The sequence below is a fragment of the Folsomia candida genome, unplaced genomic scaffold (assembly GCF_002217175.1).
Source record: "Folsomia candida strain VU population unplaced genomic scaffold, ASM221717v1 Fcan01_Sc001, whole genome shotgun sequence".
NCBI classification, from domain to species: Eukaryota; Metazoa; Arthropoda; class Collembola; order Entomobryomorpha; family Isotomidae; genus Folsomia; species Folsomia candida.
In genome coordinates this window covers 2,692,979-2,705,340 of record NW_019091193.1, presented here as the reverse complement: position 1 = coordinate 2,705,340, position 12,362 = coordinate 2,692,979, and the positions used below count along the sequence as shown (strand labels likewise).

General features: G+C 37.4%; 2 protein-coding genes across 3 annotated transcripts; one reads left to right on the top strand and one right to left on the bottom strand.

Moving 5' to 3' along the window:
• Positions 1–927: 927 nt before the first annotated feature.
• Positions 928–3,795, top strand: LOC110860525 (peroxisomal multifunctional enzyme type 2). 2 transcript variants are annotated; one of them, XM_022109587.2, is made up of 5 exons: positions 928–1,329; positions 1,433–1,705; positions 2,209–2,603; positions 2,976–3,093; positions 3,174–3,795. In XM_022109587.2, exons 1-5 carry the CDS (start codon positions 1,062–1,064, stop codon positions 3,194–3,196), a joined length of 1,077 nt encoding a protein of 358 aa, XP_021965279.1. In that variant the 5' UTR covers positions 928–1,061; the 3' UTR covers positions 3,197–3,795. The 2 variants fall into 2 exon arrangements, with proteins under 2 accessions (XP_021965279.1, XP_021965286.1); XM_022109594.2 differs by having other exon boundaries at positions 1,188–1,329; positions 1,428–1,705.
• On the bottom strand, positions 3,796–11,023 carry LOC110845109 (multidrug resistance-associated protein 4). Its single transcript, XM_022091507.2, has 20 exons — positions 10,762–11,023; positions 10,264–10,497; positions 10,065–10,180; positions 9,403–9,711; positions 8,921–9,077; positions 8,551–8,689; positions 8,154–8,474; positions 7,627–7,913; positions 6,526–7,286; positions 6,375–6,454; positions 6,086–6,294; positions 5,722–5,894; positions 5,609–5,657; positions 5,502–5,522; positions 5,334–5,428; positions 5,135–5,268; positions 4,553–4,861; positions 4,366–4,487; positions 4,156–4,285; positions 3,796–4,034 (listed from the first exon to the last, which is right to left on the bottom strand). The coding sequence occupies exons 1-20, from the start codon at positions 10,836–10,838 to the stop codon at positions 3,939–3,941; spliced, it is 3,819 nt and encodes a 1,272-aa protein (XP_021947199.1). The 5' UTR covers positions 10,839–11,023; the 3' UTR covers positions 3,796–3,938.
• Between the last annotated feature and the right edge of the window lie 1,339 nt (positions 11,024–12,362).

Sequence of the window (12,362 nt, the reverse complement as noted above, 5' to 3'; positions counted from 1 at the left end):
ACGTACATATGTACATACGTACATCTGTATTCATGTATGTAATACATTTAGCTTTGGTTTACATAATTGGAAGCGTAATAAAATTGAAGACTTGATAATTACGTGAAGCAATTTTCACTGAGAAATGATCTAATCCTGGCTTGCTGCTAGTATTGACTGGATTTAAAAATTCTCATTATTCGTGGTGGCTTCAAGTGCAGTGTTACATTGTTTATAGCACCCACAATTCCCTGTTAATTGCCAGCATATAAAAATACATAATATAAGTATGTATGTATGCACAAAGTAAACTAATATTAGCGTAACTAGCAGCACTAATTATTCAAGAGTTTTACAGATTAGGCATGCCTTAAATGAATACAATGAAAATATTTATTTTTGCATCTCAATTTTTCATGTAACCATACTATCCGATATTTTTATGCGATTTAATCATCAACGTCACCGCAGTTATTACATATTTCAATTAAAAATATTCTCCATTCCAACCTGATTATATTTTATGGAGCAAAAGTAAATCATCGGTACGCTTATCAGCCAAAGCGTGTAGTGCAGCCCATTCCTGGAAAGAACCTGGCCGTATTATTCCCATTTTTATGAGCACATCTTTTGGGCCATGTTACAAATATTATCAAAAAATATGTAAATATGTAAATTTACGATGTTAAACCTGACGTTGTATGTCGGTTCTTAGACTTTGGGTCCTTAAATACATAGGATACTCTTGATCCGGGCCCATATTCGTTGCGATAAGATGTTAACTATGTACTTAAAGTATTTATAGAAAGGTAGTGACCCACACATAGGTATATGCATTTGCATATTTACTTCTCCAGATTGTCCACACATAGGTCTGTATAAATGCATAATTCTTAGAAAGGTGCTTTTGCACCAATCAATCCATTTATCTATTTGGGCTGCATATTGAAATTTCATTCTTGTTTCACATTTTGACCAGAGAATACAATATTTTCTTGCTTAACAAATTTAAACATTCTTAAAAAAGCGTACTCATCTTATATTTGCATTAATTACGAACTTTTAAAACTTTTGGACAAAAAATGTTTCGACTTGGACAACTCGCCTCAATCTTCGGGGGAAGAAATCTCTTTATCATGCAACAGAGTACAAGATTCGCCTCCATAATTTCCGACGGGCGTGGAAAATGTGACGAGAGTTTCGACTCCAATTACAAGATGTGTTTCGGGCCCAGTAGTGAATCACATCTGGGAATAAAAGACGTCACCAAGGAGAACGTCTGGGGGTATAAATTTCCCCAGGTTTGTCTCAAGTATGGGAAGGAAGATTCGATTCAGCACGCTTTGGCAGGTCGGTCGGTGTGCAAATATTTTTTGCACACAAATTGTTTGCCTTGTTTTTTGCAAATATTATGTATAAGTTCATTCATCAATGGGATTTTTATTTAGCACAGTTGGCATTGACGCGTCCTACCCGAACTCGTCTCGTTATCTGGACCGGGGAGATAAATCACTGCACGTCCTACCCACCTTTTTGCTCCCATTGGCCAACAAGATTTTAATGGAATTGTCGCGACAGTCGCAAATAATTCCGAACGATAGGACCGTTCATGGGGAGATTTATATCAAAATGTTACACCCTCTCGAACCAGAAGGGGAAATTTGGTACGACTTGGAACTCGTAGATATCCTGGATAAAGGAAAGGGGACCCTGTACTGTTACAATTGTAAGACTTAAAGTTGTTTCTTTGAGATAACGTTGAATTCATAAGATAAGCATGTCAAGATTATCTCAAATAATTACTGGGCGTAATTACATCGACCTTCGAAAATCTCGCAAATTGGGCCCAAAACTGGCGAAGTTTTGCAAAATTTGTCAAATTTCGCAAAACTTCTGCTGGAAAACCATGCAAATTTTTCTTCCCAAGTTTGCTCAGTAAATTTACACAGTTTTGATTTCACAAAATTATTTTGCAACTCATTCTCACCATCACCAACAGAGAAATTACAGAAATGCATGGAAAAAACGTGAAAATACAGATGTTGTTTTCATACTAAAGTAAATTCGCAGAATTTTCGAAATAATATTATGCGAACCCCCTCACAACACAAATTTTGCGACCTTTGAAAAATGAGTTGCCCTACGAAATCTGACTTTGTCATTAGTACGCCCAATTATTCTCAATTACTACGAAATTAATCCTTTAAATTTCATAATTCCTTTATCCAGTTCACGGGACGGATACAACCGGAACCAAAATATTTCTTATTGAATACCAAATGTACGAGATTGGGACGGGAAGCGACTCATCTTCCGGAAAAGGGCGGCCGACCCGATCAGAAAAAGTCATACCCATCCTGCCCCCACCACAGGGGAAGGAACCGGATGTCGTCTTCCCCTTCACCGTGGTCCCATTCGATCCCAAATATTTTGACGAGGAGGGATCCCCCTTGGCGAAAAATGTGTCCATTTATTCCACCCAGCATTACAAGCAGTACTACTCGATCACCGATAAGCTTCGCCCGGAACCCAGGTGCCACGGGAGGTACTATTTGGGCGGCGTGATTCAGAGTATTTTCAAATATTTTGGAGATGGAGATGCCTCAAAGTTCAAAAGTGTGAAGGTAGTGTTTATTATTAATTAGCATAAATAGGACTCGATGACTCATCGCCAAAATTGTTAAAATCAACACATTTTTAATCACTTCAAATTGGAACTTAGGGAAGCTGGCTCATGTAAATAGTTAAAAAACCTTTTGTTAATCAAGTTATCGATTACAAATTTGACGTGCAGAACTTCATAATAAACTCCCAGAGCAGAGAAATGGTTACAAATGTGCTGATTTTGACGATTTTGGCGGCGAGTCATCAAATCCTGCTTTACACACATAAGTAAATTTTTAGCAATAGATCCAACATACTCAGCACAATAACTTCAAAGTTACGTTGAAATTTCGATTTCTTTAAACTTAAAAAAAATTGTATCTGATTTTCAGACGCGACTAGCATATCCTGTCTCTCCTGGGGAGACGATTTTAACAAAGGCGTGGCATCTCGGGGAGAGAATTCAATTCGAAACTTTTTCAAAACAAAATGGAAAGTGCGTTTTGCAAGGTAAGTTTATAAGGATTCATTCTTAACAAATTATGGTTTAAAATATGAAATTAATTTTTTATATTCTTAATTTTTTCCAGCTTCATATATCGATCTGGATTGATGTTCAAGAACAGTTTTATTATTTTTTGACATTTATTTTTGTTGTTATCTTATTCCTCGTATTTCTCGTATTGTAAAATAAGTTATGTACGACAGTTACGAGATTTTGTAAGGGAAAGTTCATATATTTGATACGTCATCAAAAATTTTGGTGTATGGTTTTGGGTCGCTTATCTTATTCGCGTTAAGCTTGACATTAATAGGATGAGGAAGGGGTGGGTGAGTTGAGTGTTAAAAAAATCTACGTTTTTTGACAGCGTAATATATGCATATTCCCCAAGCCCCGTAAGATCTTGTCATCAAAAATCACGTTACTAAGGTTACGATTTTTACGAAGTGTGACCCCTTGTTTTTCTTCGCAAACTATTTTAAGGTACTTACAATTTTTACAACTTTGACAAATATTTTGACCAATTCCAACCATCGCACAACTGCCTCAAGAAACGTTTGTTGTTTTGACTTGGACCACATAATTTTAAAATTTCAACCAAATCTGAGTGTTACACTTCATATCATCGCATTATAAGATAATTGTGAATACCCTCAGTAATTATGTTTCTTATAAATTGATAAATAAATCAATACAAATAACAAAGCTTATCAGTTTTAAAATTTAAGCTTCCTTTATTTAGCATTTTTATGCAGTCAATTTGTCAGGAATAAAATTGTGATAATGTTTGAAATTAAGAAAATAAGGATACAAAATAAATTCATATATCAAAATTAATGCAAATTCGCATTTTCTAGAAGTTGAGCAGCAGCTTTTCCCGTGTACTTCCAGCCATTTGGGATAAAATCGAGGTCGGATTTCGCAAGAGATTGGACGGTGTGTCAAATTCCTGGAGATTTACATAGAAACAATTATATTTTAGTAGCAAATTTTGAATCATTTATATTTTTTGCAAGTCAAGTTAAAATTAAGCGTTTTAAATTCCAACAATTTAGTCAGATTTTACATACCACAATTTCTCCTCGGTCCATCACCATTATTCTGTCACAATTTAGTACCGTGTGGAGTCGATGGGCGACCACGAGGAGGGTCGACTGTGCGAATTTTTCCCTCAGCGTGGCCTGAATAATGGAGTCCGTCCTGCAGTTCAGTCAGATCATTAATTTCGTAAATTAGCACCACTAGCAAATATTTGTAAATATTTGTCAACGCGACCCTACCCGTTGTCAATATTTGCTGTGGCCTCATCGATGACGATAATCTTATTCTGCCTGAGTAAAACTCGTGCAAGGCAAATTAACTGTTTCTGCCCGACACTTAGATTTGACCCGTTCTCCGATATCTGTATTTTAAGATGAAATCTGTTTTAAATTGTATTTTCAAAATCCGGTTAATTTTTTTATTAACCTCTGAGTCTAATCCGCCCCCAGATTTTGCCACGTCGTCCAAATGCGCCTCCTTTACGGCCTTCCATATCGCGTAGTCATCAAAGCGATGGTCATTCCCGTCCGGGTTTAGATTTTGTCGAAGTGTTCCCCTAAAGAGGACGGGATCTTGGGGAATCACACCGATTACAGATCTCAACTCGTGCAACCCAATGGAAAGGATGTTGACGCCATCGATAGCAATGGAGGACCCTGGCGTCGGTTCGGTTAGACGGAATAGGGTCGAAATCACGGAACTTTTTCCCGCCCCAGTTCTACCCACGATGCCGATCTGTTAAAATTTGGGATTAATTCTAATGCACTACTTATGTATTTAGCTGCCACTTAATCACGCTTAGTTGCCACTTATTTTAGCCGAGCTCGCCATCTAAATTTGCGATAACCACAATCTAAACAGGTGACTCAGAAAACAATAGTTGGAAAATTGTATCTGTAATCTAATAGCATGTCGAATTCGGCTAAAGCCAGTGGCAACTCTCAGCTAAATATGTGGTGCATAAAAAACAAACTTATGGTGGGTTGTATTTATTTAAAGATGTCACACCTTTTCGCCACACCGAATCTCAAAGTTTATATTGTTCAAGGCACAAACATCGCTTTGACCGGGGTAGGTGAGGGAGACGTTTTGAAACGATATTTTACCATTTTTCGGCCATCCAGAAGACGTTAGTTGAGCAGCTAATTTTACCAAGATATGAACTATCGTTAAATTAACGCTATATTATAAGGTGTTATTTTAATACCTTGGCTCGATGTGAGGGAGGCTTCCTCTTTTAATCGGGTATATTCAACTACTCGCTCGAAAGAAACCATGGAATTGTCCGCTTCGACGGATTGTCTGAAAATATTTCAAGTATTTTGAGAAAGATGTAAATCTGTAGAAATATGCAAATTTGTTACATGTGTATTACCTGACGCCAAATTGTAACGCACTGTAATACGAAATGAGCAGTAAGAATAAAAACTTTCATGCATATAAATTTAAAAAGTGTGACAAAAAATATTCCATATTTCTTACACCGTAAGATTTATAGCCAACGAGATGGATAGACCAGCGGAGAGACCATCTAATAAAAATGGAAACATATATATTTGTTGTTAAGCCCTTAATTTTAAGCAATATTTTCAAACCTTGTTCAAAAAATACAAAATAGAACGTCACGAACGCAATGTATAAGAGGCTTATCGTGTCTAAAAGATAAGCCAACCATTTTGAGGCTGCGATGTAGATAAACCAGGCAGCCGAATGGGAATCAAGACGAGAATGGAAATCTTGCCTAAATTGGGATTCGGCCATCATTGCCCTGAATACGACAAGATAAAGGGATTTAGTTAAAGGTGATGAATTTTAGTGACCAATAATACTCATCTTAAAATTTTAATAATTAGTGTATTTAAAAAATTGCAAATTAATGTCTCAACATTTCTTGCACTGCAAAGCAAGGAACGCAAGAAACATTCAGGAAATATGTAAATATGCGATCGCTTTACATACCTGATCGTCGGCAACCCATTCACGGTACTGCTCACGTGGGAAAGTACCTCACTCCTTGCACTCGCTTCGAACCGTTTCACACTCAGGGCGGGTGGTAAATAAAATTTTCGTACGAGGTAAAAACACACCAACAAAAGGGCCGACGGGGCGATAAGGATGACATTCATGACGCAAATTATGGCAAGGGCACCAACAAGCTTGAAAAATATCTGGAATAATCATGCGTCATTAATTTATGAATATTTACCTTTACGCCATTAATATTAAAATCAATTACGTAACCACTCACATCGACGCCTTGAAAAAGCACGGTGGGCAAGAGCTGATCCAAAATGCCGAAATCTTTGGTAAATCTGTTGAGAATTTGACCTATCAAAATAAATAAAATGTGAATTTTAAATCAAATAATACAATATTTTCTGTACAATTGCGCAACCCACCCATCGAATTTTCCTCGATGAATTGAATCCCCGTCCTGACGACGCGGTTGAACACGACCTTATGCAAGTTGTCGGATGAGCGAATGCATGCCAACGAAAATGCGAACATTCTCACAAAAACGGCAACAAAAATTACTCCAATTAAGGCCGTGTAAATCCAAATCGTATCCCGCATTTCGGTCGGGTTACTCCATTTAGTTTCTGCAACTTGTGTCAAATATTTTGGAAAATAGTCACACGCCGTGAACAAGATTTGTACAAGGATGAACATTTCAAGTAATAAGATTAAGGCAAGAACGGATTCCCCAAATCGGAAGTATTTCCAGTAAAGTTGCATCGATATTTGTTTCCTGTCTGGTTTTTTGGGGATTGATTCATCTTTTTGGCAGGATTTATCCAATTTTATGGCAGGTTCCACATTTTTTGGGGAAATTTCTTCCAGATTTTTGGTGGGAACTTGTACCTCTTCATCATTTGCTTGATCTCCAGTTCCCTCTTTTTCTTGGATGGCCGAGTGGACAAATTCAAGTCCAGAGCTGACTAACTGATCATAATTTCCGGAAAACTGAACTCTTCCCCCATCCAGGAGAAGAATTTGAGTGGCACCTTTTACAAAGCTGGGTTGATGGGTTACCAGGATACGCGCCTTGTTGGAAAGAAAGCCCATGATACAATTTTCATAAATGTGACGACCAACGGATGCGTCCACGGCGGAAAATGGATCGTCTAAAATGTAAATTTCCGCGTCGGAGTATACAGCCCTGGAATACAATTTTAAAATATTTAACACTAAATTTCTAGAAAATCTACAATTTCAGAATTATCATTTTCATCAGTTTTTCTTTTCTTGTTGGCTTACTACATTTCTCGAACTGCAAAACTCACAAATTCAATGTGCAAGAAACTTAAAGCAATTTGCGCCATCTAGGGACGCGTCTTACGAACTATAGCGGCGGGAAATAGTTTTTCCCACCTTTCATTTTTTGCGGTCAAACAGGTGCAATAAATCACCTTCTTGCACCCGATATATATATGTACTGATTTCCATTTAGAGTATGTACAAAGTTCACAAAATGAAAAAAAGTCTAAAATATCTTTTACCTGGCCAACCCCACCCTCGCCTTTTGCCCTCCGGACAAGGAAAACCCGGTTTCCCCCACGGAACTAAGGTCACCCTCGGGTAGGATGGAAATGTCCTTTTCCAAAGCACAAACCCGTATTGTTTCTCGATATTTTGCCTCTTTGTACTCTCTCCCGAGAAGGATGTTGTCTCTCAACGTGCCCCCAAATATCCAGGCTTGCTGCGAAGCATATGCCACTCCTCCCGCCACGTGGACACCACCTTTCATGTCGGACAACTCGCCAAGAATTAGTTGTAACAGTGAGCTCTGAAATTCATGAGGAAAATAAGGTTCCACTACCTCTCAACTTACTTTCCTTCTTACCCAGTAAGTACTGCCTGGGTAAAAGCCAAAATTAAAAGTCATAAAAAATCTGAGAGGTTGCCTGGCATATTATTTTATAATGACAATTAGCAACCAAATAACCTCTCAGAAAATTGTCCAGTATTAATATTGGCTTAGCAGTATATAGTAGAGGAAAAGAAGTTTTCTTTAATAACTTCTAACCTTTCCACATCCAACGGGACCTAAAATCCCTAAAAATCCCCCATTTCCTATCCGACAGGAAATATTTGCAAGGGAAAATTCATTTTCGCAGCAAACTTTTTCCTTTCCAGTCGTCCAACTGCCTCCAGCACGGTCCAGATGAACGTGGACATCATGACCCCCATTGGAATCGCCCTTCTTTGGGGGTAGTTCTTCCATCGAGAGGAAATCCTGCAGTCGCTTCATCGCCACGGATATCTCGGCCAAATTGTTTAACCCGGTCGGAAAGTAGTTGGTGATGGACACGTTGACCACGGTGTACAAAATTAGGGTGACGAAGGCCTGAAATTATTTAAATACTGAATAGTAGATAAGATTTAATATCGCGTTGTTTTTTTTTCTGCAGATCAATTCATACCGCATCCGCCGTTAGCTCATTTCCCACCAAGATGAACGCCACGAGGGTCAAGAATATCGTGAATTTTGCAGAGATTGCGAAAAAACATTGATTAACAGACAAAAGATATGTTGTCTTCTTTATGTAGGCCATCTCATCCCTGTGAAATTTAATAAAACACAGGGGGTATTAATTTCGAGTTCGCAACATAATTTAAAAAAATGTGAACCAAAATTTGCCCTGGAGATGGGCAACTTGGCAAATAAACTTTCAAGCTAATTTTTTTGCACGTTTGTGAACTTTTGTTTTTTGCTAACGATGCGAACTCGTAGTGAATACCGTGACAGTTAGTTTACATAAAACTTAATTTGTTCTCTCAAAAAATCCTTACTTTCTCGCCTCTTCCACCCGCTTGGTGAAAGCGTTTTCCCAGGTGTACATCTTGATAACTTTCAATCCTGAAATAACCTCCGATAAGAGACGAGACTTTTTATCCGTGCAGACTGTCACATTCCTTCGCAGTTTGGCGAACAATTTTTTGAACAACACTGCAAATAAAGGCGGGTGGAATTATGTTAAGTAATTTTTAAAAGATAAAAATATTTACATAAAAAAGCGAAGCCGATTTCTTTCAAGTTTCATAATTTTTCTAATATGTAATTTAGTATTGTAATATACTGAGAGTATTCATCACGAGTTTGACATAATTTTAAAAAAAAACTCGAACTAATTGTAAGTAGCAGTCTTCGAGATGCTAAATTTTTAAGCTAATAAATTTTTGCAAATTTGCAACTTTGTTTTTTTGCTAAGATTCAAACTCGTAATGAATACCCCCCAATATTTCTTAGTATTACATAATTTAAAAAATCTTACATTGAACAGGAATTAGCATCGTTAAGAAGACCATCCCAACGAGGCAGGTCCACCCCAAATAGCCCCACAAGATGTAGCACATAACACCCAGTTGGATCGGAGCTATCCACAAGTATTGCAGGAAACTGGCTCCAATATCGAGACGGGATAAGTCGTTCGACATCAAATTGACGACATGACCAAATGACAACGACGTTTGTCCCAGTCTCAACATTTTCCCGTAAATCAGAGATGAACACGCGACTCGTGCCCGCATCCCGGTTCGGTCAGCGATAAAGTAGCCGAGATGGGCAGTTATGGAGCCAAGCACTGTAATTATTAAATTTAATTTTTGTTAAATATAAATTCTACATTGTTCGAAATCTGGTGTAGTCTTGCAGGTATTGATTTCCCAGTATTAAAGTTGCTACCGCTAAGTGTTAAAATTATACCATTCCGTAAAATTTTGCTACCGATATGTATTGTTCAACTTCAATACCGAGCTATGAATTACTACAACCTATTCCTTATATGTAAGTATCTCGTTAGTAGAGTCATATTTGTTTTAATACCGCTTGGTAGTATTTTAATACGGGATTTCTAGGAGCGTAAAACTTAATATTTTTTTCCAAATCCAAAAATGTTCACGGTTTTTTGCACAAAAAAATAGCACAAAGAATTACATGTTACGACTATAATCCCTCCGCCGAGTAGAATACAATTCATATTGGCATCATCATCTCTATCCCCTTGTTTTAACGCACGCACCAATGCACCGACCAGTAAGGCTTGAATAATTCTGGAAAAAATATGTGCAAAATATTGCAATTGTTTTTATGTATAAAAATCTTTATTTACACAAATTTTCTTATTTTTTTTTACCTTAGTGGAACTTCCCTCACAAAAATAATACTTCCAGAAATGGCGTAATCTTTCCAGAAAACTTTTCCCAGTGCGGATAGAATTTTAGGACTTTTCCTCGTCTTTTTCTCCTTAGCCCAGGAAGTTTCCAATATTCGGCCCAAGTCTTCGGCCCGATCCGATTGCGAGATTTGGTACAAGTCGCTAAATTCCAAGTCACGTTTCCACCCCTTGTAAAGCAGAGGAGTTAGCCATCTGGGTACATAATTAGGGTATTCATTATTCCTTTGTATTCTTACATATTATTACCGTAAAATACATAGTTTACGAAGAAAAGCAAAGGGTCAAGCTTTGTAAAAATCGTAACGCGTTTTTTATGACAAAATCTTACAACGCATGCAAAATGTCGTAACCGTCGTGACATATTTTACGATACGAGAAGATATGAAGGAACAATGAATGTCTTCATTATAAATAATCTAGAGTGCTAAATCGATTAAATTAGTGCAAGTTACTTACATGAAGAAAAGTCGCGAGAGACAGGTGGCATCCTTAATTGGAGATTTGTGCGAAGGGGTTAGCCGACCAGGCGCCATGGTGTAGTGGTTACTTTTCAGATTGTATCTTGTTATATTTTATGTCCGATTTTAAAAATTAGCAAACCACCCAAATCTTTAGGAATAACGGTGGGTAATTTTCCCTGTCCTCCTTCAAGCTAACGGGTCGATGAATGAAGAGTACTGAATAACAACTGCCTACCAAGGACGAACCCTTGGCCTTTCCGGATTCCAGGAAGGGACAAGTCAGTACAGTATTAGTAAATATTTATGTGTATGTATGTATTTTTCTACGGGATATGCAATGCATGCACACTTACATACGAGCATATAGTATCTTTATTTATTAAGACAGGACCGACCTTATGCCCACAGTCTGCAGACTGGATAACAACTTGTGATGTAACAAGTTCAGTAGGACAGTGTTGCCCAAAACTAGGGTCAAAGTAAATTTAACACTGTGTTGTAAGTCTTTTTCTTAGGATGGTGTTTTTGCTGAAGACTTGTTTCCTTAAATGTTTGCTTCCTGAAGCTTGTTAAATGTGCAATGAAGTAAAACACTGGAATACACAGAAAAAAAACCACGGTGTCAGAAACCCTGTTTACATATGTATGTCCAGAATGGAGATTAGAGGGGAAGATTAATATAGTTTTGGAGTGAATAAAAGATTAAAGTTTTTTGTATTTCATACATAAATACTTTTACTGTACAAGTTGAAAAGGGCTTATTTGGTACAAATGAATGTAAAATGGTATTTGTATTACAAGTAAAATGGTACATATTGCAGGTTCGTATGTATGTATGTATCTCATGTTAAGCTCGTAGATATTTACATACAGTGTCGGACAGATGTCTACGTCCACATAGTCGCGTCAATTTCATTTTCAAATTGTCACTGAACTACTGAACCAATTTTCATCATTGATATATCAAATTCTCACAAATTTAACGTAATTTCATAGCACATTATTAGTTTTCCGCTAAAAAATTTATTTTAGGCCAGAGATGTATTTTAATTCAAAATGAAAACAATTGGATGGACAAAAGTCAACGTCCAGTCAGAGAAAACATACAAAAAAAACTGTAATTTATAAGGAATGTTATAACAATTAATTTTTAATATTTGGTTGGGCCTCCGTTCGCTTTAAGGACGGCTTCAAGGCGTCGAGTCATTGAGTTTACCAAATTCTTGGTCACATCTTCAGAAATGGTTTCCCAAACTTCACGAATTCTGGATTTAAGGCCCGGAATTCCTGAAAAAGATTGTTTTCTTATTTCTCTTTCAATGTGGTCGCACAGATGCTCAATGGGATTCAAGTCTGGAGATTGGGGAGGCCATTCTAGCTTCGGAATTTTTTTTTCTTGAAGTATTCCATGGTGGACTTGGCAGAGTGTTTCGGATCGTTGTCTTGTTGGAAGGCAAATCGTCGTCCAAGTCCAAGTTTTCGAACAGATTCCTGGATATTACGGTCAAGTATTCCCTGGTACTTGTATTGGTCCATAATTCCGTCAATAAATTCCATTTTTCCTGCCCCACTTGAAGCCATGCATCCCCACACCAT

Bases quoted from the DNA above. Each gene is read 5' to 3' on its own strand.
- LOC110860525 (XM_022109587.2), top strand. From the start codon at position 1,062: ATGTTTCGACTTGGACAACTCGCCTCAATCTTCGGGGGAAGAAATCTC. The intron at 1,330-1,432 runs GTCGGTCGGTGT...TATTTAGCACAG, and splicing joins GATTCAGCACGCTTTGGCAG to TTGGCATTGACGCGTCCTAC. The intron at 3,094-3,173 runs GTAAGTTTATAA...AATTTTTTCCAG, and splicing joins TGGAAAGTGCGTTTTGCAAG to CTTCATATATCGATCTGGAT.
- LOC110845109 (XM_022091507.2), bottom strand. From the start codon at position 10,838: ATGGCGCCTGGTCGGCTAACCCCTTCGCACAAATCTCCAATTAAGGAT. The intron at 5,658-5,721 runs GTTTGAAAATAT...CATTTTTATTAG, and splicing joins TTTTGTATTTTTTGAACAAG to ATGGTCTCTCCGCTGGTCTA. The intron at 4,488-4,552 runs GTTAATAAAAAA...CTTAAAATACAG, and splicing joins GGGGCGGATTAGACTCAGAG to ATATCGGAGAACGGGTCAAA.